The sequence below is a fragment of the Phyllostomus discolor genome, chromosome 2 (genome assembly GCF_004126475.2).
Source record: "Phyllostomus discolor isolate MPI-MPIP mPhyDis1 chromosome 2, mPhyDis1.pri.v3, whole genome shotgun sequence".
In the NCBI taxonomy this organism is placed as follows: domain Eukaryota; kingdom Metazoa; phylum Chordata; class Mammalia; order Chiroptera; family Phyllostomidae; genus Phyllostomus; species Phyllostomus discolor.
Genome location: NC_040904.2, coordinates 91,486,234 through 91,513,772, shown reverse-complemented (window position 1 = coordinate 91,513,772; position 27,539 = coordinate 91,486,234). Strand labels below are relative to the sequence as shown.

The 27,539-nt window shown below is 38.1% G+C and overlaps 1 protein-coding gene and 1 pseudogene across 3 annotated transcripts in view; both read right to left on the bottom strand.

The window, feature by feature from the left end:
• The window catches only part of CD96 (CD96 molecule), an 87,896-nt gene that overhangs the window by 10,168 nt on the left and 50,189 nt on the right, over positions 1-27,539 (bottom strand). For 2 of the 3 annotated variants that reach the window (XM_036018067.1, XM_036018066.1), the window contains exons 9-10: positions 9,413-9,481; positions 8,814-8,885 (exon numbers count right to left, since the gene is read on the bottom strand). In XM_036018067.1, coding sequence (XP_035873960.1) covers positions 8,814-8,885; positions 9,413-9,481 — 141 coding nt within the window. The remainder of the gene's footprint in view (positions 1-8,813; positions 8,886-9,412; positions 9,482-27,539) is intronic. The other variant, XM_036018068.1, reaches the window with a different exon arrangement.
• LOC114490678 lies at positions 696-2,848 on the bottom strand (annotated as a pseudogene).

The window sequence follows — 27,539 nt, the reverse complement described above, 5'->3', positions numbered from 1 at the left end:
CAGGCCTGGACTTAGGACAGTTTTGATAAAACAGTTTGTTCAGTTTTTCTTCCCCCCCAATATTGTGTGTTTTACTTTCTACTTTTAGAGCTTGATGACTTTATATCTGATCTCTTCAAATTCAGCTTATAAGAAAGTATATGACAAATTAACTTATGCTAATATATAAATAGTTGATCAAGCTCTATCCCTTTGAGAAAAACAGGTATTTTAAAAAAAAAGATTTACCACTTCATGTTTATTATTAGCAGCTAAATAGAGACCATTTTGTAACAATCAGGTACATGTGGACACCAAATTTTTTTGTTTGTTTTGTTTTGTTTTGTTTTGTTTTTGCCATATATAGAGTGCTGTTTTTTTTCTGGTCCATATTGATGCTCTCTAATTGTAATAACCAAGCATAACACAATTTCAGGGGCTGGTGATATCATCAGTATGATCTATTCAAATTACAACAATGGCAATACTTAAAATCATGCAAATTATTTGACCATTTCATAAAGCTTCTTTTTAGACTTCTAGGAATTTTTCAAGTGTAAAAAGACATCTAGAAAATGTGTGATAGAATTAACAACAAATGCCACTTTGGAAGAGTAGGGAGTTATTTTAATTTTGGCTTTAAGATTTTTTTAACTTTGTTTAAAAAATGCAGCAGGGAGTGTACTGAGAGGTGAAGAAAAAGGAACTTCCAGTTGACTGATTCAACCAACGTGTCTGAAAATGCTTAAGTAATGAAAAGGAAAAACTTCAAGAGCAAGAAATAAAAGTCTTTCGGGAAGATGAAGAGATGAACAATTCTTGCATCAATTGCTCCCATAGGAGAGAGGTCTTCCTAAATAATGCTTGTTTATAGCATCCTCAGTAAGACAGTTAGCTCCCTCCAGTGATTCATCTTTCACCAGTGCAGTACTTTTCTAAAAGCCCCAACACTCTATCATTTAGATATCCAATATTTAGAATGTGTTCCACATTGACTACTCCATCTGCCATTTTTAAGACTCCTTGAGAGTCTCAACAGAATTGTGTTGCTATTGTCTTTTAATTGACTGAAATATTCTATATCCTTCAAGTCATCATCATGTTTGTCAAATACAAAAGTTAAATCTCTTTAAAACCCTTTGAGCACCCATTTTCATCAAAATCCACAAATGAACATTACTCTGACATTTGGATGGTAAACACCAGCATGATGGATAACCTCCTTCAGCACATCACCATTATCAGTTAAAAACATGAACACAGGGATACTGTGTTGATGGTGTTTCTCAAATAAAATTTTATGTCCTCCCTTCAGCAAACCCTTGGTTTCTTCCACAATTTGTTTCAGTTTTACTCTTGATAAAGCTTGTTCAACAAAAAAACTATGTGATACCATGCTACCATAAAAGTGTACTTCTCAGTGTAGTATTTTTCACTTAGTTGCAATAGCTTTTGTAGATATCTGTCTGTAACCATTTTATAGTTGTCAATAATATTACGCTATGTTAGGCACCTTTCCCTTTTGTAGGAAAACCTTCTTGGTGTCATCGCAAAGTCTGGATGGTCTGAAGTTTGGCAGCACTTCTTTCGAGGTAACCACAGATAACATGTTTTACTCTTGTAGGCTTCTTGTGGTAAAATGGACTTCTCTGAAATTCTGGAATCATTTTACATGTCCAGATTTTTTCTTGGTTATCCAGTCTTCCTAAAGTCACTCTGAGTTCTTTTGTCCTTAAATTTGTCCCAGAACTATGGCATAGGTGGCAAGCAATAGCCAGAGATGAAGAGATGAACAGTTCTTCAATAACCTTGGTCTTCTGCCCCATCTCCCACTTTAGGGTGAATGTGTACTCAGCCAGTATCACCTCTTCCACCAGAACATACATATTGGCATTAACGACAGTGTCTACTTTTGCTCTGATTTCCTAGTGCAAACATGAGACCCCATACTCTTCCTGACCACAGAAAAAAAAGATGACATTCATGAGTTTTCAATGTGTGAAGTTTGTGTGTTGGCTGTGGAGGAGCCCCAGAAACTGGTAGTTTAACAAACAATAGAATTTTAAATCAGAGAAATACATCTTTGATTTGAAACTGACATAATCATAAACTGGATGGCAGAGTGGGAGAACGGCATTTTAGAAAAGAGGAAAATGGAGTGAGATGTGATCTGAGATGCATAAGATTTTAGAATTTGAGGGTGAGAGTGGTGATTTTAGAGAATCAGCACCCCAGCCAGCAGGGAACAGAGGGACTGAAGATTATTGTGGACACTGAAATACGAACAGGACTCAGCATTGCTATAGGCTCTCTCACTACCATGTCCCTGCCCCTCCCCTCACACCCTCAGCCCTAGCCTCTCCATCACCCTTTGCCAATGGAAAGTCAAAACAGTTGTTATGGAATTATCAGCCACAGCTACCAAAGCCTGAGAAGAACCAGACAAAACCATGGACAGGATAAGTGATGCATCTTTAAGATTTAAGAAGAATACATAAATTTTGAAGGTAAGGAAGGTGAGGTCAATAAGAATTACTCTGAGGCCCAGGTGTGTGTTCATAGTGAGATTGTTGATTTTGGTAATGGGGCAAGCTGGGGGCATAGGGGCTCATGGAGGGTCATATCATTTTTCTGTTTGTATAACTTAGACAGACTGGCTGATTTAAATGTGGCTTTTATCTCCAGTGGACCAGACACATGACAGGAAAAACCAAAAAGAAAAGAGAAATTAAGCTTCAATTTTCTGCTCCATGGCCTGATCACCTGAATGTCAGGATGAAAATGTGTACTTGGACATTACTAACCTTATCAATTTTGGGCATTGAGTTGATTAGACTCAGTATCCCTGTTTCACAGGTGTTGCAGACTGAGGAAACGTGGAAGCTGAACTAAAATTAGACTCTAATATTCTTTTTTTTAAAAATATGCTATTTATTTATTTTTATTCATATAGTTTTCTTTCTTGGCATGGTATATTTAATTTTAAATATGTCTAATATATTCCTAAGTACCACTTTTTATTTAGCTTATTATTGTAAGTTACCATAAAAATGAAACTCTGTAAATGATGTTTACAAAGAATTATATAGCATCTGGGAATAGGAGTAAGATATTCAATGTGTGATGGAAAAAAGTGGAACACAGTTGCATATAAAGTGTTAGTTTTAATTTTCTCTGCTTTTCTAATTTTCCACAATGAGCATATACTATTTTTTACAGTTGGGAAACATATTTATTTAGTGGAACCCTAGTCAATGATCACAATGAAGGTAGAACAATTATAACACCCACATGCTTTATCTTATGACCCTATGGATGTATAATTTATTATTTTAGCATTTCACATAAGGGAACCCAGCTTAGGAAATACATTTATTATCTACCCTTTTATATTAATGATAATAATCAAGGCAGAATCTCTTTATAAAGTACATTTTTAGCCTTTAGCATGGTGGGTTAAACAGAAACAAACTTTTCTGCTTGTTATGGTTATCAGCTGAAACCATGAACTGCATTTTGTTGTTGGCTAAATAAGCAAGCAAAACTTAGTACCATAACCATTTTGTCAAAATCCCTATGAACTCTGATATTTTTTCACATATGAAACATTGACCCCTGACTGAGAAAGAGACAGGGTTTGCATAGACACTCCTTAAACAATCTGCTCACCATTGACTAAAATATCTTCATTTCATTCTAACTTTATGATTTCTTAAAAATTTGGTTTGCCAACTTTTTTCTTACATTTTAATACTCAGCTATAAGTTTTCTTTACATTGTAATCATTCCTATTTTGTCTGAGATATTATAATATTTATTTATTTTTAGACAGAGGGGAAGGGAGGAAGAAAGAGAGGGCGAGAAACATCAGTGTGTGGTTGCCTCTTAAGCGCCCCCTACTGGGGACCTGGCCCACAACCCAGGGATGTGGCCTGACTGGGAACCAAACTCATAACCCTTTGGTTCACAGGCTGGCACTCACTCCACTGAGCCACAGCAGCCAGGGCTGGGCTCCAAAATTCTTGAGTCCCAGCTTAGATTCTTTCAAGTTGATAAACAAAATGAAAACCAAAGAATACATTAAAACTTATATTTGTAAACTTAGTGTAAATGTAATGAACTCAGAACTGTCTAGTGACATCCAAATAAATATGAGGTATGAGTAGTGCATGTATAAGCAAATATCCCATAGCACATGTTGACAAATAGCAAGGGCCTTAGAAACATTGCTCTGGGTTTATTTCACCAGAAATCCATCCATTATCATTCTCTGCCTGCCTTTGAACATTTCATAAATCTACTGAAATAAACATACCAGGAGAAAAAAAATCCCATTACCAGTGCCTGTCCTGAGTCTTGCCAAATGCATCTTCTAATACTAGATGTCACATTACAGTACAATCCAATGAGTAGAAACATGTTTCAAAAACAGTTTGAGAGTAAGCAATCAATATTCACTTTTTGGATCCTAATGTATTTTTGTCAACAACTACACATAAAACTACTAATGCAGGGGATTTTTCTATAAGTTTATGGATTAAAAAGTGGCAATTAGTTAACAAAAACTTATTATTTTTGCATAAGTAAAAATATAGGTTTTCACTGACAGGAAAAAAAATTGCTGGGTTCTAAAGTTCCTTTCTAGATTTCACAATTTCTAAGGCTATTTTTGTGGCAAGAATGATAAAAAGGTGTGAGGATAAATAAAGTTTTTAACTGAGAAAAAGACATAAGATGAGGAGGATTACAATAGCCCATTTAATTGTGAAACCTATTAAAAAGACCAAGAATATACTTGTGTAAATTATAAAGTACTTTAAGCCAAACCCTTTCAGTTTTAGTTTCTGAAGAAAGAAGCACCCTGGGGGCCTATGCGCTTCATGCTGACGTGATACATGCAATGAAAAGGATTTCCTTTCAATTCCTGGCCCTACGGTGTTGTATTAACAATTTAAATAGAAAAAATAAACAAAAAGTTCAAATATTCCACTTAAGTAGATCATTCTTTTCACTGTTTGTGTTTTCTTTCTTGTTCTTGCCCATATGTTACATATATTCTTTTTTTTTTTAAGATTTTATTTATTTTTTATTTTATTATTTTTTTTTTAGAGAGGGAAGGGAGGGAGGGGGGAGAGAGAGAGAGAGAGAGAAAGAGAGAGAGAGAGAGAGAAACATCAATGTGCAGTTGCTGGGGGTTATGGCCTGCAACCCAGGAATGTACCCTGGCTGGGAATCGAACCTGGGACACTTTGGTTCCCAGCCCGCGCTCAATCCACTGAGCTACGCCAGCCAGGGCATATGTTACATATATTCTGTCAATCACTCAAGTAATATGTGCTGAGCACCTATGTATACCCACCACTGCTACAGACATCTGGAAAGCATTGTGAACAAAACACAAAAAGATTTAGGAACTTGTTCTTGTGTATCTGACATTCTAGTATAATTTCAGTAGATAATCAAATAAGTAAAATAAAGAAAAACATCAGACAGTCAGTTATGATAAGAATAAATGCATGAGATTTTATATATATACATATATACATACCTATGCATATATATATCTATGCATATATACATATGCATATATATGTATAGATATATATATAATGAGGGCATAAATTTAAGTTGATAGTTCAGCTTTTTGCTATAACATTGTCCAATAAACTCTTTTGCCCACTGTTGCATAATTCCCCCCTCATAACCACAAGTATGATTTAATTTATCTGTTCATCAATATTTGTTGAGCACTAATAATATGCCAAGCCTTGTCTTAGACATGGGGGATACAGGTAAGCCGACAAAACAAATATCTCATGGAACCTCTTTGTGTTACAGTATTATGCATAAAGGATGACAAATTAGTGCAGGTAGAGTTTCAGCATAGTTTATTAGAAACAACTCAATTTTACGTTAATACCATATGAAGATAAATGTTAATTTGTGAAATATAGACTTTCATCCCCAGCCTAACTAGTACTTTTATTCTCAATTTATAACTGATTGGTAAATATTTTCCAGCTCCTAGCCTTGTCTACATAATAAGACCTTCTGGCTGGCTTAGTACATTATGGCTATGGTTTTAATGGGCTTCATAATATTTCACTGAGTTATTGTCTCACCTATTCCATGTTCTCTTATTATTGGACAAATTCTTCCTAAATACCCCATCACTCTCACTCATACACACAGATATTTTGGTTTTTAGTCACAGATTATGACTGTATTATGTAATGTTATTTAACCCCATCCTATCTCTGGTATGCCCATTCAAAAGCAAACCCTGTTTTGAATGTTGTGTCTATTAGTCACATATATTTTTTTTTAAAATTATCACATATTATGCCTAAATTGCATGGTGGTTGGTTGTACTTACTTTCAAATTTTATTTAAAAATATTATTGCATATACTGTCACCTGGCACTTACTTTTTTGACTCAACACAATGTTATGAAGATTCATTCATGCTGTTGTATGTGACTGTCATTTACTCATTTTTTATTTATTGCTCTATGATATTTTATTATATGACTATGCTACAATTTGTTAATCTATTCTCTTGGCTATGACCATGTATATTACTCATAATTTTTGCTGTTATGAATAGTATACGTATCTCCTGGAAGATGTAGTAGTATTTTTGCATGTGTAGTGGGATATCTATCTAGGAGAAAAAAATTGTTGGATTGCTGGGTACAAAAATGTTCATTTCTAAAATGTAATGTCAAAGTGGTGGAAAGTGATCGTACCAATTTTTACTCTCACCAGCAATCTATAAATCCTTACATTGCTTTACAGTCCATACAACACTTGGTAATTACAGACCTCTTAATTGTTGCTAATTGATTAGGTATAACATAGTTATCTGATTCTAGTCTTCATTTGCATTTCCTAATTTCTAGAGAGGCCAAGAATCTCTTTTCCAGCCACTTGTTTCATGATTTGTAATATGCCTGTTTGCTCATTTTCTATAGCTTTCTGTTTTTTCTTACTGATTTGTAGGCATTCTTTATATGCCCTTATAAAAAGTTTAGATCCTTTGTGAAGTATATATTCTTGATTCTTTTTCAATTACAGGTGTGACAAGTATCTTCTCCTAGATTATAGCTTTCATTAATTTTACATTATATAAAGTGTATTTTTATAATTAAAAAAAAAATTATTTAATTCTATTTTTAATTATTTTAATGGTTAGTGCTTGATGTCCCCTCTTTAAGCTCTTCCCTACCCTACAGCTTAGGAAAATACTCACCTTTATTTTATTACATGTTAATGCTTTGTTGATGTAAAGAACTTAGTCTATGAATTTTTTTGTGTGTAACGTGTATGATAGAAGTACATTTTAATGTTTTCTTTCTTATAAATAATCAATGCTTCTAGGTCCATTTGCTGAACAGTCTCTTCTCTTCACAGTAATCTGTCGTGCTACCTTGACATACCTCTATGTTCCACTTACCTGTGAATCTTTCTGCACTCTCTCTTTTTATAATGCCTTCTCAGTCGTATTTCTCTGAGCAGTGAGTTCGCAGGTGTGCATTATAGTTGACGTTTGAACAACACCGGGTTTAGGGGCCCTGACCCCTGTGAGATGGAAATCCACATACAACTTTCGACTCCTCCAAGAGAACTGTCAATAGCCTACTGTTGACAGAAGCCTTACTAATAATACACTTGATTGATACATATTTTGTATGTTATATGTATTATACACTGTATTCTTACAACAAATTAAGCTAGAGAAAAGAAAATGTTTTTCAGGAAATCATAAAGAAGAGAATACATTTACAATATTATATGTATTTATTGAAAAAATTTCACATATAGGTAGGTCTGTGCAGTTCAAACCCATGTTGTTCAATGGTCAGTGTGTATCATTAACATTTATTAAAAGAAATATGATACACTAAATTATAGAGTTATACACAAATGATGAAAGTGTCTCATGCATTAAAAATTGTGATTAATCCAAACCTGTGAACCTGATGTCCATAAAAGAGATGAAGGATAAATCAATAGTGCTATAAAAAGCAATATTATACGTTTCTCTTTTATTTATTTCCTAAGGACGAGTTCCCAGCAGAGAGATGACTGAGCCAGTGGGTACAAAAGATTTCAAGAAGTTTTAAATAAACAACTTAAATGCTTTCCAAAGTGAACATACACATAGACTTTGTGGCAAAGGGCCTAGTGGTTTAATTCATAGTGTTTGGCCTCCAAGGTCTTCGCTTCTGCCACATCCCTTGCTATGTCACCACAGTGCTGATCTTTGTCTTATACCACCAGGAGACAGTGTATTTCCTCTTCCTGTTGATACCTGCTAAAGCAGCAGACACTGCAGCTGCTAGCTGGCCATGTGAAAAGTAACAGCCCATTTCTGTGCCTCACTCTGGGCTCCATTTTTCATTTTCATTAGTGACATGTATATTCAGCTAGGATGCTCTTTCTCCAGACACACTCGAAGCTTGCATTTTTACTTCCATTACTTATATCTTCACTCAGATGTCACCTAAAATTTAGGTCTTGAAAGGCCTTACTTTATTTAAAATGGCAACCCACTCTCACATTTTATTCTCCCTTTCTCCCTTCCCTGTTTTATTTGTTCTGTCTCACTTATCACCATTTGTCTGTCTTCCTTCCACCAGAGTCTGGAACTTAGATCTGTTGTTTAGTCACAGATGCCTACCCAGCTCCAACATCAGTGCTTTGAACATGGAAGATGCTTTGTAAATGTTTGTTAATTTCATTATGAGTAAAACACATAGGAATTACTCAGTATATGTGTTGGGTGAATGATGAGGCCAGGGGGACTAAAAGGGACTCATAGTTACACTTACAGGTTTCAATGTCTCTTCCACTGGAGGTCCAGGAGTAGGTGAAGCCTTGGGCAGTCACATGGGAATTGTTAGCTATAAGACAAAATTTCCAGAATACAAACTTTTTATAAAGCTGTAATTTAACTTTGCTTTGATGTGATAAATTTTTAATCTATGTGACTTTGGGGAAATCTGAAAATTGAAAATATGCTTCTCTATGTAGGAATGCTAGCTGGCATATTGAGCAAAAGTTCTTCAGCTTATGTTTAATGCCATCTTCTTATGATTTGTTCTCTTTTTCTGTTCTTGTTCAACTCAGATCACTGGGCCTACTGTCAAGATTACTTGACAGTACTTAAACATCACCTTACAATCTCATGACAAATAAAAGGTACAGTACAATAATGAATCACCAACCCTTATTTTTAAGATTATAGTGATTGTCACATCAATATATAATAATCAGATGATAAATTACAAGTAACTCAAACCCAAAATATCAACATCAAGTGAGGATACAACCTTCTACCCAAACCTCAACACTGTTTGTGCCTCTGCAGCAAAACCTGTGAGCCTGTTGTCTCTTCTGAGTTGTCTCAGGAAAGCCTTGCTGTACTCACTTTGAGGCTCGCTGTCGGGAGTCGATGCACTCACATCTACGGGGACATTGGAAGATGTAGCTGGATATCCTATTTTGAAAACAAATTTTCCAAGCTGTTGTAGATATTCGCACACATGTTTAACTCTGCCACTACTATAACAAGGGTGGCATGCAGAGCGTAGGATATTTCAGCCAGAAAGGATCTTATTGCACACATGATACTTGCTTTATCTCAGTCGTTATGAAATTGAGTCCGAAAGGTGCATGCTTATGAGCACAAACAGAATATTCAACATTGTTTATTTGATACTAACCCAGTTTTCCTAACTAAAGCCAAGGCATTACATTTATACTTTCTAAACACATCCTTACAGTGTCTACGGTGTGCCAGACTCTAGTCTCCAGGCAAACAATGCTAAATACAAGGTTCTTACACCCATGGAATTCATCTTACAGTGAGTTTCACAACTGTCTATAATATTTTAATATACCACATATGGTTTTGTATTTACATCAATTTTTAGCTTTCGGAGTCATCTCTGTCCTTATAATTCATCATCTCTCGTTCTCCTGCTCCCTCTCTTCCCCTTAAAATAAAAAACTAGTTCATATTCATTTGAAAATATCTCTAAGGATGAAGCAAATTAAAGAAGAAAAACACCCAATCGCACTCCACTGAAAATATGTTATGTCTCTTGGGAAGATAAATTTTCAATGTATTATATTTATGTGTATTTTTCTTTGTTCCAAAACATACTTTAGGTGGTTTTCATAAATATGCAATGCAAGAAGATAAAATAAGTGAAGAGAAAGGAAAAACACGGACAAGGAAAACACAGTTGTGAAAGGTATGTTTAGTTCCCTTGAAACCTGAGTGGGATAACACACAAAATGTACTCTTAGTAGGTGCGTATGCCCCACATTTAGTCAGAACTTTCTAGTAACAATGCTAAGAAATAAAAAGTACATATTATGCCATTGATGGACATCATAAGATAAAAACAGTCAATTTTCAAGAGAAACAAAGCTATTTCTTTTATTGTGGTTAAAGGTAAATTTCTCCCCAGGCTTTATAAAAAGGATACTGAACAGTGTACACAATTCTCAACAGTGTCCTTACATTCTGACAGCCAGCATGCTCATCCACCCTCAAGCTTTAGATGGCAGTGCACAGCATCCTGGCTTCCCAGGTACCTCAATTCTGAGAAAAGGGATGCCTTAAATAGAAAATATGGGTAATCGAATCTCTGAAAAAGATATGTGTGATAAGTAAAGAAATGGGCATTGTGGTTTATGCATCTATTAAGGAGTTCACATATAGAGATGGTCAATCACTTTTTTTTTGCAATTCAGCTTAATAATGAACAGAAAAGATGTCTGTGTGTGTGTGTGTGTGTATATACACACTATACCTCAGCTCCATGAATATCATCACATATGGAGAGAAGTGTTAGAAGCTGCCTCAGCTCAGATCATGTTATATGAGAAACTAAAATGGGCAGAAAAATATTTTAAAAATAGGATAAAAACAAATTTATGTATCTAACAAATACTTATTGAGTGCATACAGGATGAAATAGAAATAAAAAAAATTCCTCTGCCCTCATGGAACATAGTTTAGTGAGAATAAAAGTCAATGTGGCAGGCTACTGGCTGATCACCAAAGTCAGCCTTCTTCCCTCTGGCACAGATGAAGTGAAGTTCAATTCCTGGTCTCCTGTGTGGCTAGGTGTGGACATGTATTGAGTCCTAGTCAATGGACTGTGAGTGGGAATGATGACTGTCATCTCAAGGCCTGACCTATAACACCTCCTGCATATGATCCTCCATGATCTTTCCTCATGTACCATCAAGATCTTATGATGCAGGGAGACTTAGAAGTCACAACTTAAAGGTGGCAGAGCTGCCAGCAGCCTGGGCTCTTGAATGACTATGGAACAGGGTACCCAGCCACTGGCTTGGCCCCTCATGAGCTCTTTCCTTAACTTTATACTAAACTATATCACTATGAAATCAAGTGTAAATGAACAACATAAAAATTTGGACTTTGTTGTCACTGCAGTTTGTATCCCTTTGCAAACAGTAAAACCATGATTGCAGTTCGAGGTGGCGAGAGCGGTACATGGTAGAGAAAATATGGTGTACTATGGGCTTCCAGACATGGGGAACTTACCCCAGAAGTGGGAGCTCAAGGAAGGTTTTCTCAAAACATGACATAGCAACTAGGCCGGAAAGATGACAGAAATTAGTAAGACAAGTTGGGAGTTGGGGGAAGAAAGGGGAGAAGCAAGGAGAAGAATGTTCTAAGCAGTGTGAACAGAAAAGGTAGGAGAGAACTGAAATCAATTAAAAATGTTGGGAACACTGTGCACAGTGAAGAGATGTAGGTGGAGAAGTAAGCAGGAGCTATATGGCAATGGCCCCATGGGAAAAATGACATTCAGTTGGAACTTACAAGGTGCACTCACCTAAGGGCAAGCCAGTGGTGGCCTGAACTATATAGTGAAGGCTGTAGGGATGAAGAGAAGGCAACAGGTTTAAAACGTGGACTCAGCATGGCTTGGTTAATGATTGGGTATAGGAAATAAAAAAGAGAGAGAGAAGTCAAAATGACTCCGAGATTTCTGTCTCAAGCTGCTATTTGGATCATGCTATTATTAATTGAGAAAATCAACAGAGAAGGAGTTTTAGAAGTGGCCAGAAGCATGAAGATGAATTAAATTTTGGGCTGATTGGTTCTGAGTATAGATGAGACATTGAATTCCAGCAGAGGGTTGACCATGTGAGTTAGAATTTTATCTATGAAACTGGGATGTGAATAGATAGTTGTGAGACACCAACATATACACAAAAACTGGAGTAGCTGTGAACACCAGGGAGGATGAGTCCAGGGAGGGTGATTCCAGGGAGAAAAGTGAACCTAAGGAGAAATAATGAAGAATGCTTTCATATAATGGACCATCAGGAAAAAAGAAGACTGAAAAGGGGGAGCCAGAAAGTCAGGAAGAAAGTATATGGTGTTACAGAAGCCAAGGGGGCTGAGGGCTTCCAGAAGCAGGGCAAGTCAGTACACTCAGCAAATATTTGTTAGTCAACCCTGTGTGTCAGTTACTGGGTCAGTGGTGTCAAACACTGCCGAGAAGGCAGATTTCCATATAGCTCTTGACTGCTAGGAAGCCCTTGCATTAGACCCATTGACTTGTATCCAGAGTCTAGGAAACAGAATTGCAAAGTGCTTGAAGACTTGCGAAAACATTGTAGATTATCTATTAAAAGCTTGAATTCCAGAGCAAGACTCCGTGGGGGGAATTCTGGCTTAGTTCTAAGTTAGATGTATGATTTTGGGAAAGTCTATTGATTTTTCTCTTTTCCTCTAATTCCTCACTTGTAAAATAGTACTTGTTTTTAGTAGGGTGATTGCAAAAATGGAGTCATTACTATCAAGTTATTAGAAGAATGCCTGGCATGAAGTATTAAAAAGTGATCTTAGAAGCTGTAAAATAGGGCATCTACAGTTAGTTCAGGTGTTGAAAATATAAGCATATCCTACCAATGGAGACTTGAATCTCCTGATGAGTTTTACAATTGCCTGACTTCCCTTGGTCTTTACTTTACCTTGATTCAAGGTAACTAATCTTTCCTTCCCCAGGCTAACCCGTTAGGAACTACATTCTAAAAGGCAGCACCACAAAGGGGTGATTGTTAGGGGTGATGAAAGTGGCAGGTTTCTGGGGCATCAGCTTTATGATGGGGAAGTAATTTCTACTGGCAGGTTCACCTACATCTCCTCTTTCACTTCTCTGAGCCACCAGTAGTTCAGATTCTTGTGTAGTAACTGTGACTTGTAGCTCACTGCCTCCCACCACTCATCAAAGAGGAGGGCCCAGGCAGTCTCTGTGTCAAAAGCAGATATGCTTCTCTGTTGGCAACTGGTTGGTTGTTACTTTGTGAACCTATGTATCACAGACTCAATCTGAATTTTATTTCTCTCACTGAGATGGCTTTATCTTTGTCCCTCTGTAGCAGTTTCTTCAGTTACTTATTTTAAAAATTTTATATTGTTATGTATTTTTAAAGTTATCTCATATCCTTTTTGGAATAAAGCAAGGTAAAAAATGCATAGCAGCAAACAATAACTAGCCATAAATAATAATTAGATACTGTGAATTACTGGGAGATATGATGTAGCCCTCCTAATTGATAGAGGAAGAAAGAATGAAACAGAGGGGGGGGTGGAGAAAAGGGGACGGAGAAGACTGTATTGATGTTTTAAACAATTTTCAGAAGGATGAAGAAAATGATCTCTTTAGTCTGGGACTGTATTCCTCCTGTGAGGTTTTCGCTGACAGTCCCGCAGTCTCTTATCTCTCCTGCCATGGACCAGCGTCATCCACTCATTCATTCATTCCTCCCTGTCCTCCTCCCTCTTATTCTGAGAACTGACCTCCACAGGAGTCACTGAGTGACTTGTAAGAGAAAAGATGAAGGAATTGTTTTAACAGTGGTGATGCAGTACTAATGGTGATAATAATGACAAAGAAATAGAGCTAGGAAGTAATCATCAGGGAACATTGTATTTATTTGTAAGCTATACTACTGTTACCTAGAAATCTCAGTTTACTAAGCAATTGCCAGACACCTTTTAAATCCCTCTTACTTAAGTGCAACAGACATTTTTCCTAGCAAGGCCGATTGCCCACACAGGGTGGCACTGATTAGGTCCATATAATTTAATTCTAGCCATATCACTGCAACCCTGATGAAGTATGATAACTTTACTGGGAATTTCATTTGTATTAAAATGGCTAATTAATGTTCTTTTCTGGAGGTCAGAAAATAATGCGAAAAAACTTCGGGTTTACTGCAAAAGAAGGAGAATTCATTGGATTCCGTGCAGCATGCGTTGCTTGCTGACAATGTGGGAGGAGGAACATGCGTGCACTGCTGTGACCTTCCTGTCACAGCTCTCTTGCCTGGCTTAGACATCAGTGCTGCTCTGTGCTTCCTCCACAAGCGGCCCTGAGGGGCTTGTGGAGGGCTGCATGGTGCCGATAAGCTTCTGGGAACAAAAGGATCAATGACACTCTGTCGCTGTCCTGAGAAAGTGGAAGGTCATTTCAGTCTTATTGGTCTCCAGCTGAATTTTGTTTGGATCTTGTCCTGAGGGTCTGAACCAGGTTGCACAGGTTATTGAAAGAGTGATCCCTTTACTATGGAACCTTGTTTATCATGTAGCAGGCAGAGCTGAAGCCATTGAGAGAACTATCTAGGTTCCTAGATAAATTAAATCCCACCCACTCCCCTTGGCTCTACACCGAAGTTTAAGGTCTGTGGTGTAACGTCACTTGGCCTATATGAGCAGACCTCTAATAATATCCACATTGTTAACCTTTCCCTGGTCACTTCACTCATTCTTTCATTTATTCACCTGGCATTTGGGAGACTATCTTTCAAGCATTGTGCTTCACACGAGGGGTACAATGATCAGTTTCCATGGAGTTTAAGTTTATGGAGGATTCATCAACCAGAGAATTAATAAATCAATTCAAATACTAGAACACACAAAAAAGGAAAGGCTGAGTCTGAGTCCCAGAAAAGCTCTCCTGGGGAAGTAGCAGAAGAATTGGGGCAGGAGAGGGAGGTGGTGAGAGCTTTCAGGCAGAGGATAAATGTGTGGTACGTGTCCATTCCTGGCTGACGGTTACAAGTTCTCAAGGAGTGTTTGTTCTGAGTGTTAAACTGATGTGTGTGTGAAACTGGGGCACATTACATGTCTCAATATACACCTACAGCCTCAGTAGGACACTGCTCTAACTGTGGCACATGGGTGCTGGAACACTGTTTATTTCACAATGTTTTGTTGTTGTTGCTGTTGTGCTTGTAAACAACCCCTTCCTAGAGCCTGACCAGGAGCTCCTGGACCTATAAGAGGACATATCTGACTGTCTCTTGACACCAAGTACAGCATTTTTTAAAAATTGTTTTTATATTCCTTCTAGCCAAGTCTTTAAATGACTTATACTGATTAAGATGAAAGAGATAATTGGAAGATGGAGAACATAGATATGATTTTTTAAAAAAGAGCAACTGAAGAAGAATTTTAGAAACAAAATCTGAAGGTATAATAGAAGAAAATAGTGATGAGCTAAAGACATAATTTTATATAAATTTAAAATATTAGCCAACTTATACAAAGAAAGTAGCCATTTATATATAAAGGCAACACAATACCATCCTCATATAAATGAAAAATCAGAAGATACTTTTGTTGAAAAATTCACCTAATTAAGTACTCCAGTCAAAAGAAAACCACCAGGTATGGAATTATCATAAAGAGACCAGCAGTAAATACTGAAATACGTAAAAATAAATTCATATTGATCACAGTATCAAGGTTAAGTTTATTCTTCACAAGGCAGCAAAGCCTCTTCAATACTTAGTAGTTAGTTCTATATTATAACTTAGTATGTCCATAAATAATGTGCTAAACCCAGTGACAGGGTTGTTTGCTAGTTATTTCTTCTTCAGTCTGAATGTTTGTTATTATTAAATCTTACTGGTGTCCAGAGGTACAGTATAATAAGTTGTTTCCAGGAAAGGGGTTTAGAAGAAAATACTTTGTACAAAATATCTTGTTTATATTATTTCATAAACTACCATGAGATTAGATGAGAAGGTTTAAAACCTTCCTAGCCCATTTCTATTTCAATACCCTTTAAAAATATTCTCACTAAAATTAAAAATTAACCATTCATATTATCACTGGAAATTCAATTAAGTCAAAAGACACCTCTAGTCAGTTCTGGGTTGAACAGAGAAGACAGAAACGTGTTCTGTAAGAGCTAACTCTAGTTGGCTCCTCAGGATGTCCTGAAGCAGAACCAGATCTCTTAACCCAGACTTCTGCCACCTTCCCAAGGGCTGTTCCTTTCACTGCTGGAGAAGAGAAAGGCAGGAAAATTCATGGTGGGTTAATTAGGGAGAAATATTAAAATACTTTCCAAGCAATTTAAATTTTAAAGATCATTCATTAAGGAACTACTATGTGCCAAATAAAAGAGACAGGTGAGCAGTGTGATGTAAGGTAAGTGGAGAATAAAGAATAAATGGTAATAAAAATAAAAGAAATGTTGATTTGGTCATTGTTTCCTCCTTGGTGGAATTAAAAAAGTACAAATTACAGGTCGATTTATTTGAGATAAATATTGTTTTCTAGGCTCCTCTTTTTGTCAGGGCATGCCTTCTCATGTGGGTCTTTGCTTTGTAGTTGCTTTTTTCACATTTTCACATTTGATGCTCACAATAACTATATTAACTAGATAAAATGTTATTCCTGTTTTTTAAGATAAGAAAGCAGTATTAGAGAGGTAAAATGACTTGCCCCAAGTTACAGAGCCAGTAGGTGACAGAGAATTGAACCCAAGAACTGAACCCAAGGCTATCTGACACCAAAGACTGTATTCATCCTACTCTGGTAGTCCTGTGGACTGTTGTTAGCGTTAGTACAGCCTGCATCAGCAGAACCAGGGCTGCGCCATGAAAGGGCTCAGTCATGGTGCCTAGCACACAACTACCCAGAAGAGAAGGCCTCTGATAGCTGCTGCCTCTGCCTCACCCACCCTCACCTCTCAGCTTCCCCAACCTTCATGCTCTGAGCTGATGCTTTTTGGGGGAGGGGTTTCCTCTGCAGGTCCCAAAACCCTTCCCTTGTTAATATATTCCTCCCATGTACTTTAAAAAATATCCTTCAGTTTTCCCTCCAAATTTATTGAGTTGTTAATATGTACTGATAATCAGGAGTAGTCACAGTTCTAAGTGTTAAAAATACTTCAGCACGCAAATCAGACACACACACACACACACACACACACACACACACCCTTGCCCTCATGGGATTTACTTTCTTCTGGGGACAAACTAGACAAGAAATGATACAGGATGTTAACGAGATGCTATAGAAAGGGGACAAGAAGTGAGATAGAGGGAGCTGCAGATTTAAATAGAATTATCTTGGACTCAGATCAAGAACATGACATTCCAACGGCAACTAGAAGAAGATGAAGTATGGGACATGTGGACTTCTGGGGGAAGACTTTTCCAGGTGGAGGGAATCAGTAAAAGGGCTCTGAGGTGGGAGAAACCTTGGCATGTTGGAGGAACAGTAAGGAGGCCAATTTGTGTGAAGTGAAATGAGAAAAGGGAGAGAATAGTGTAGTGGGGTCATAAGATATTACTTGGATATAACATGTGGCCTTTCATGCTAACTTTGTAGATATCCACTCTTCTTCACCACCCACTTTCCTTCTCTACCCATGTGACCAAGATTCTGGTGGGTTTTACTTACACCAGAATCCATCTCAAGTAGACACATACTTCTAGGACTAGATTGTTTGTTTTTATTAAGACACACATAAAACTTAGACAGACTGGGTAGTTAATCAACCATTCCAATTTCCTTGAGTTCCAAAAGGATTTAAGGGGACTAATAATAAAATGCAACATTTGACACTTATTATAAACCAGGTACTATATTAGGTGGTTTGCATGTCTAGTCTCTTCTGTTGATTTTAATAACCCGTTGAGAAAGGAACTACCCATACAAATATTCTTCCTTTTCTCCTTTGTCTTGTCTTCCCCATTTCCTTCAAACAACCCCAGTTTTAGCCATGCTTTAGGAACTATGTCTATTATTCGCCAATCCATCATACTGCTGCCGAAAACTTTAGCTTTCTGTGGATATTTCAATGAGTAAAATATCACCTCATCATGTTTATTTCATTTTCACTACATTTATTTTATTTATTTTTATTTTATTTTTAAATAAAATTGTATATATTTAGGGACACAACATGACAATCTGAGGTACATATACATAGTGTAATGATTACTATGTGCTAATTGACATATAGTTATCTCCTCTTATAGTTATCACTTGTGTATGCATGTGATGATGGTTCCTGAAATCTACTTTCTTAGCAAGTTTCCAATATTCAATACAGTAGTATTACCTGTAGTTAATATGCATACATTTGGTCTCCAGACTTGTTGGTCCTACATGACTCCAACTTTGCACCCTGTGACCAACACCTCCCCATTTCCCCCACCTCCCCATCCCTGGTAACTACTGTTCTACTCTGTTTCCATGCATTTGTCTTCTGTTTTACATTCCACTTATGAGTGAGATCATGCACTTTTTTCTTCTGTGTGTGGCTTATTTCATTTAGCATAATGTGCTCCAGGTTCATCCATGTTGTTGCAAATGGCAGAATCTCCTCTTTTTAGAATGAATAATATTCTAATTATTTGTTTATATATATGTGTGCATATATATGTGTATCAGAAATCCACAGATGGATATATATATATGACTTCATACATATGATTTCTTTATCCATCAGTGGAAACAGATGGTGTTCATATCTTGGCTATTGTGAATACTGCTGCAATGAACATCAGAACATGGATATCTCTTAGGGGTGACTAATATTATTCCTTTGTGTATATACCCAGAAGAGGGATTGCTGAATCTTTAGTAGTTTTACATTAGTTTTTTGAGAAACCTGAAAAACTGTTTTTTATTATGCTTTTCATACTGTTTTCCATAGTATCTGCACCAATTTACCTTCCCACCAATTGTGTACAAGGATGCCCTTTTTCCATATCCTCGCCAACACTTGTTATATTCTATTTTTTTGATAATAGCTACTCTAATAAGTGTGAGGTAATATCTCATTGTGGTTTTGGTTTGCATTTCCCTGATGATTAGTAATGTTAAGCATCTTTCCATATACCTGCTGACCATTTGTATGTCTTCTTTGGAAAAATGTCTATTCATGTCCTTTGCCCATATTTTAACACATTGTTTCTTATTTTAATATTGGGTTCCATGATTTCTTTATACCTTTTGGACATTGATCCATTATCAGATATATGACTTGCAAATGTTTTCTCCCAATCCATAGGTTGCCTTACATTTTGCTTATTGTTTCCTTTGCTGTACAATTTTTTTTTATTTTGACATAGTGTACTTTTTTACTTTTCCTTTTGTTGCCTGAGTTTCTGGTGTCATATCTAAGAAATCATTGCCTAGGCCAATGTCAAGGAATTTCCCCCTATGCTTTATTCTAGGAGTTTTGCAGTTTCAGGTCTATGTTTAAGTCTTTAATCTATTTTGAGGGTTTTGTGTGCATGTGTGTGTGTGTGAGTGTCTATATGGTATAAGATAAGGGTGCAATTTCATTTATTTAGATATGAATATCCAGTTTTCCAAGCACCATTTATTGAAGAACCTATCCTTTCCCCTTGTGTACTCTTGGCACCCTTGTTGAAAATTAGTTGACCATATATACTAGGGCTTATTTCTGGCCTCTCTATTCCACTCCATTGGCCTATGTGTCTTTTTTTTTATGACAGTCTTGCACTGTTTTGCTACTATGGCTTCATGGTATGGTGAGAACCTAGGAAGTGTGCTGCCGCCAACACTGTCCTTCTCAGGGTGCCTGGCCTATGTGCCCTGAAGTTTGGGGAAAAGGGGACCAATGCCTGACTCAGGTTGAAGAAGATATGTTGGGAGCCCATTCTTGGCTGGCAGTGCTACATGGGCCTAGTGAAGACAGATATGACCATAATGAGGAAAAGAACTACTTTTCTGAAATAAGAGGCCAAAGCGCCTATTTGCCCAGACAAAACTGAAGGCCATGCAAAGAATTTTCATCCAGGGAGAATACTGAAGAGAAATTAAGTAGCCCCCATATGGGATAGGCCTCCCAAAGCTCAAGGGCTGCAGGAAGGAAGAAGCAGAAAACTGGAGGAGAAGTGTAACCTGCACCAGAGAGACAGCAGCCACAGGCCAGTCACAGGTTTCTGAGGAATGTGCCAAGGCGCCACATGAGGTGGAGATGACCGTTTTATTCTCCCCATCCAGAGAGCACCGAAGTCAGACTGTGGAGAGCATGACAAAGAAGGTCCTTCCCCACTTACCTCTCCTGGTTTTCCTCTACCTTGTGATCCCCCAAAATATGTTCAAGCCAATGACTAGGAGTGGAAGAGAGGAAGAAGCCAGGAAATCATGAAGACATCTCCCGCATCTCCCCCCCACCCCCACAGACACACAGCTCACAACCTCACACAACCTCACACCCAGGCTTCCACAGCTGACACAGACCCAGGCTGCGGATGGGAGGAGGGGCAGAAGTTCTGGACCAAATTAACTTTCACGAGTTTTGACATTATGTTTGAAAAGACTTTTAAATTATTGACAGGGATCTGGTCTTGTTACTGAAAGAGACCAGACAAAATGTATTATGTGAAAATCACCAAAAAAAGAAAAAAGAAAAAGCAAAGGAGTCTGCCTGAAATTTCTCTTTTTTTATTATTTTTTTAAATTTATTTTTAGAGAGGGAAGGGCGGTAGATAGACAGATGGATAGATAGATAGATAGATAGATCAATGTGCGGTTGCTGGGGGTCATGGCCGGCAATGCAGGCATGTACCCTGACTGGAATCGAACCTGCGACACTTTGGTTCACAGCCCAAGCTCAATCCACTGAGCTACTCCAGCCAGGGCTGAAATTTCTTTAGAAACTATTCAATAGAACCCTTCTTATCAGGCAATGCTGGGAAAAAATTAATTTTTGCTAACTTACCTAGACCAGCTTATTTATTAACTGCAAAGGTAGTTATTTATAAATTTAGGCTATTATTGCTTGAGTGATCTTATCAGTCAAACTAAATTATTCAAGACTTTACCTTTTTCCTGTGTTAAATTGAACCTGAAACTTACTTTCTCAAATAATATTTTCATTGGCCTTCCATTCCATCAACACAGCATCTATTGGCATAGCCACCTAATCTCCTCAACAAATGTGTACTTGTACTCTATCAATTACAACACCTCCATCAATTTCATCACCTGCAGCACAACTAGCCTTTAAACCTGTGCCAACATTCACTGGAGAAGTGCGCTTAAAAGAGTATATATAGGCTATCAACTGCGTTCAAACACATCTGAGTCAGCCTCATTGACCCTCAACCTCAGGATGAGGTGGGTACTGACCTTCCGGCCCGCATGAAGGAGACACATGGTGTGAGATCCTAATCCCTGCACAAGGCCCTGTTTCCAGGTTGGAGGCAGACTGTTTGGGGAAACACGTGCTTCTGGGTGACTGAAGACAATGTGTTTTGCTGGCTTACTGGTCTAGACAGGGTTTGCAGGACTCTCTCGAGGGAAGACAATAGTAAGAAGGATAGAGCTCATCACACATCACATAATGCATTTGTAGACAATAATTACGAAATGAACTGAAAGACAGGTTGTGCGATAAATTTTTCCCAGAGACATCCTACTCCAAGGCGGGAAACTGGATAAACAAATATCTGAACTAAACTAGTCATTAAGAAGGCTACCCCTGATTTGTGAGTGACGGGTATGGGAAAATAAAGAAATAAATTCTTTAATAGTTTGTAACATGTGCCCCAGGTGAAATGTGGTGAGGAAGGTATAATGACCAGGTTTCCTAGAATTTACCGGAGAGCACTGGAGTTTTGCATGGATTCCACACATATCTCTGGGCAATAAGAATTACAATAATGTTGGGAAAAGAAGGGGTAACAAAAAGAGGAGCATCTTTTTCTCTGATTTATTTCCAACTGCGGAAGCGGGCCTCACTCCCAGAGGCTGCATTTCTCAGAAAATGCTGGTCCAGAGAAGGGAAGGATTAAAGAGGCACAGCTCTCATGCCAGCCTTTTCAGAGCAGCTCTGCCAGCTTCACACTAGAAGGGATTTAGTCAGTGTCTACAGATAATTGTTGAGCACCCATCAGGAGCTCTTGGAGGGAATAGGACTCAGTCTCTGAATTCTGACTGTTTGGGTTCCATGCCCGCTCTTCCACTTTCTGTATGACATTGGGTAAGTTATTTAACTCCTATGCCTCAGTATCTTCATCTGTAAAATGGGGATAATAACAGTACCTATTGTGTCATTGTGAGAATTAAATGAGGTAATCCATTTACTAGTTTAGGGTGGTGCCAGACACATTAGAGGCACTCAAATATGAACAAATACCGTGAATATTATTGCTTGCTACTATTGATACAATCATGGAAGATGGTAAAATACCTCATGTAATTACTAGGAAGAAAACTGGGAGCCCTTTGTATGGCAGCTGTCTACAAACCTTTTATTTGTACCCCGTGACTAGGCAGACAACCCTGCTGAGTCTCTGATGCAGTCTCTCCATTTCTATGTGTGCCCATTCTAATTCAGACCATCACCACTTTAAATCACTTAAAATCTACATCATTTGGTCTTCTTGCTCCTTGTTCTTGCTGCTACTACTTACCATAAACACAGCTTCTGCTTTACTCACCCACAGTGGCTGTCTGGTGATGGTGATGGACACATCTCAAGTCCACAGTTCACTAAGTTTAAGTTCATCCTCACCTAGTTCCACCTCACCCGAGCCACCTTACAGCCGCCTCCCAAACACTGCCAGCACTCACCCTGTTTGTCTTCATAGGTCCTGCACTCATTTTATTTTGTTTTTGATCAAAGGTATTGTCTGAATATTTGTTGCTCATCTTCCTTCCATTTGGGGCCATATTTCCTTCCAGACGCCTCCCTGACTTCCTTCCTGTGCAGACCTCCCTGATTCTGTTCCCCTCACCGTTAGCACTTACTTATTTTTCTTACTTTTCCATGCCTGGATACATAACATGTAACAATGGTGGAAAATATCAGACAGCAGGGAGGCCTCTGGACACTTTAAAGCAGGCATGACAAGTGAAGGTGTCAAAAGTTGCTATCACAAGAACATCACCAGTCTTCTCACTGCCTTGCAGACTGTCTCTGGGAACCCCCTCTTAGCTTTAGAGCCCAGTATTGAGACCCACAGCTGATCCTGTCTGCTTCCCCTGTGATTTATATTTGACTACTTTTATCCAATGGCATGGTTTCCAGTTCAACCCCCCACTCTTTTCTGACATGCTTGCTCATAAATCAGTAGTTTATTGCATCCCCTGGGCAACTGCTTCTTCAGTGTCTGACCTCCCACTTGCCCAGGATCAGGTGCATTCTCCTGGGGAGCCTGCCAATGGTTACTCACAGCATCTAGGAAATATCCAGACTGTGGGGACCAGCTAAGTTTTGAGAGAGGGCTTAATATTAAAAACAATATCATCAAGTCCAATGGTTGTGCACAGCCATAATGATACGAGGGTCTGTGGGCTGGTGGGCAGCGAAATGGGAGGCTAGGCAAGCAGGCCCTGCCAGAACATAAGCTCTGTGTATGTGGGGCCCTGCCTTTCTGGTTTATCACCATGTCCCAGCACCTCAAAAATTCCTGGCATGTTGTTGTTGAATAAAACCTTGTAGACAGTGCATGGAGCTCCTTGGGGCAGGAGAAACCCCTGAGTTATGCCAGTATTGTCCCACACTAGACTGGTCAGGCATTTCTGATTGTTCCATGTGGGCTTGTTTCATCTTGCCACTTAGCTTGTCAGCCTCCTGTCTTTTCCGAGGACAGAAAATGCAGCTGGGACTCAGCAAACACCAATTAGTTCAGGTTGAATTGAAGTGGGTTTCCCTGGGTAACTCATGAAGTTTGTTATGAGTTACAAGGATCTCCTCTAGTTAAAGAATGTTTCCATTTTTGTCAACATTTGTTTAAAACCTACCCTTTTATTGAGGGGAAAAATGAATTGGATGTTTGCAGGAAAATAAGTAGCTTAATGGTTACAACTGAATTATGCAGTTCATTACATCTTAGAACTTGAAATAAAACCTTCGTCTTTTGAAATGGGCTCCCAAGACATGTTCCATCTTGCTCATTTCCTTTCTTAAAAGAATACACAAGGGTGAATCCTACCAGCTTCCGAGGTAGCCAGTGATTATCACCCTCCAGCTTGCCAAGACAAAATTTGGACTTTTCGGTTGTAATTCACTGATTATTCTAAGAATATAATTTTTATTTAGTTATTCTCAACCACTGATTTAACATGTTTTTTGACATAAAAATCAGACTGAGAATTGTTCCAAACATAATCTATTATTATTATCTTGACAGAGGTTGAAATTTTATAAAGTAAAAAATAGCTCCTCTTAAATCAGAGCCTGATTTAAAACAGAGTTTCTCAACTTCAGCACTAGTGACCTTTGGACCAGATGGTTCTTTGTTGTGGTGGCTGTCCTGTCCTGTGTTGTATGGCATTTAACAGCATCCTTGGTCTCTACATATGAGAAGTTAGTAGCACCTCCCAGCTTCCCATTGTGGCAAAGTGCTCAAAGCCTTGGCTGGGTTGTTCGGCTGGTTGGAGTGTCATCACATACACCAAAAGGTTGCAAGTTTGATTCCTAGTCAGAGCACATGCCTAGGTTGCAGGTTCAATCCCTGGGTAGGGGCACATAAGGGAGGCAACCAATCGATGTTTCTTTCTCATATAATATTTTTTTCTCTCTCTCTTTGTTTCCCTTCCTCTCCCTGTAAAATTGATAAACATGCCTTGGGTGAGAATTTTTTTAAAATGTCCCCATACACTAGCAAATGTCCCCTGGACGTTGGGGGGCAAAGTTACCCTGGTGAGAACCACTGATCTAAAACAGTCACGAAGTCCAACCTGGTGGGTGGGTCCTTATTTTAAGGAAGTCTTTTGATTCTTCAGAAATTTCCCAACTATATCACACAGTGTGACAGTAGATCAGGTAGTGATTTTCTGTTTTCTAACAAGTATATTTATTTGTGATCTCTTTCCTTCCTTAATATGAGAGCTCTAATAAATTGTGGAGTCCCGAAGGGTAACATTGTCCTTTTCCTTTCCTTGAATTTCTTCACAGACATAAGAATGGTGCTTGGTCTGATGACAACATGTGATGTATGGCAACTAATCCCATAGAAAAGTCAGCGAGAAGAAATTCATTTCTGCTTACAGCTGGAAGAAGGGGTCATATGGCATGATTTTTCCTCCTTTGTTCACTGTTGCATTTTCAGCACCTAGAAGAGTATCTGGTACATACTAAGGGTTCAGTAAATATGTAATAAATGGGTTACATCGTTTCCTTTTAAAAAAATTTTTAATGGGGTCCCTGACCCATTTTTTAAGGAAAATCATTTCTTAAGGCTCTCTTTATTATGCACTTTCCAATAACCATCTGTGCTTCTTTGCCACGCAATGCTGCTCCTCTGACCCAGGCTTAGCCACTAATATTTTCTCAAATTCTCATCAATATTTTTGCCAATGAACAACTGCTCAGTTTTTTCTCTTTGTTTAGAATGTTTATAAAGCTCTCAGCTGAGTCAAATAAATATAACACACACTTCAAGAATCAGCTTATTTCATCTTTCCTGGCCAACACCCAAGTTCATAAACTCACGGAGACCTATCTTTGCTCAAAGCCTAAGACTTATTGGTCTGTACCTTTCCTTGTGCATTTAGGAAATTCTTTTGAGAGGAAGGGAGAAAAAGCAAGAGAGGGAGATAGATAGATAGATAGATAGATAGATAGATAGATAGATATACTGATGTAAGAGAGAAATATCGATCAGTTGCCATATATATGTGCCCCAGCCTGGGATCAAATCCATAACCTAGGTGTGTGCCCTGACTGGAATCAAACCCCCAACCTTTTGGTGTACAGGATGATCAACTGAGCCACATCAGCAAGGCTCCCTGTGTATTGTAATTCTGTAAGAGGCAACACCTTTCACCTTATGATTTTGACTCATCATTTCCATGTGTGCAAGTCCTCTCTCTCCATGTACTCTGCAACCTTTCTGAAGGCAGGGACAAATTATCATTTTTTTAAACATATAGAGTGTATTAAATGATATCCATATAGTGAAGGAATGTTATTCTCTTTAATTTTTTTATTCATTCATTTATTCAACTAACATTTTTTACTGGCCTATTCTGTGCTAAGCATGTGCTCGGAGGCAAAACAAATATGTTCCTGTTTTTATGCATTGTGTTTAGATCAGACAGAGAAAACATGGTATCTCATGTAGTGAGAACCAGATTTAACATCAGAAGACTTTTTTGTGAATACCAACTTGGCCACTTACTATCACATGACCATTTATGCTGTCAGCATCTCAGTGTTTCCATCTGGAAAATGGGAATGATAATGCTTGTTCTGTCTATCTGTCATAATAAAGAAGATCAAACCACATTACATTTTATGTGCCAATATTTTCTAAGTGACTGAATGTGATGGTGTTAAGTTGTTCACAAATTCCTTGATATGCTCCACGTCTTGAAGGAGTGGAGCATATTCTCCTCTTGTTGAGTATGAGCTGGACTTAGTGACTTGCTTCTAACAACAAACAGAATAAAGCAAAAGTAATGGTGTGCAATTTTGGAGACTAGATCGTAAAAAGGCAGTGTGGCTTTTGTCTTGCTCACCCTGTTTCTTGAATTACTTGGTCTAGGGGAGGCCAGCTGCCACATTGTGACTGCCCCATGGAAAGGCCATGCAGTGAGGAGCTGAGGTCTCCTGCCAACATGCTCTAGCTTAAAAACAGAACCCTCCGACCCTGTGAAGCCTTCACATAACTGAAGCCCCAGCCAACAGCTTGAGTACGACCCCCCTGGAGAACCCTAGCCATACCATCCAGCTTTGCTACCCTTGATTTCTGACCCATAGAAACCATTTTTTAAGAAGACATTATTTACTTTTAGAAAGGGGAAGGGAGGGAGGAAGAGGGAGAGAAACATCAATGTGTGGTTGCCTCTCATGCACCCCCTGCTGGGGACCTGGCCCACAACCCAGGCATGTGTCCTGACTGGGAATCAAACTGGCAACCCTTTGGTTCGCTGCCCACACTTGATCCACTGAGGTATGCCAGCCAGGGCTCTAGAAACCATTTGAGACAATATATATATTATAAGTTGCTAAATTTTGAGGTAATTTGCTATGAAGCAATAGACAAAAAATTCATACAGTACTACAGACATTTAAGATTTTATTTTTGAATATGCTAATATTTGTTAAATGAAGAATATTATAATCTACTATGGTTTATTGCTGAGTGAGAAATTAGAAGAGAAAGAAAAAGAAACTTGAAAAGAAAATGACAAAATCTTAAGAACTAGGAAAAATCAGATGAATATAAAATTTCTAACAGGAGATTTGCAGGCATTTCTCCCTCTGCCA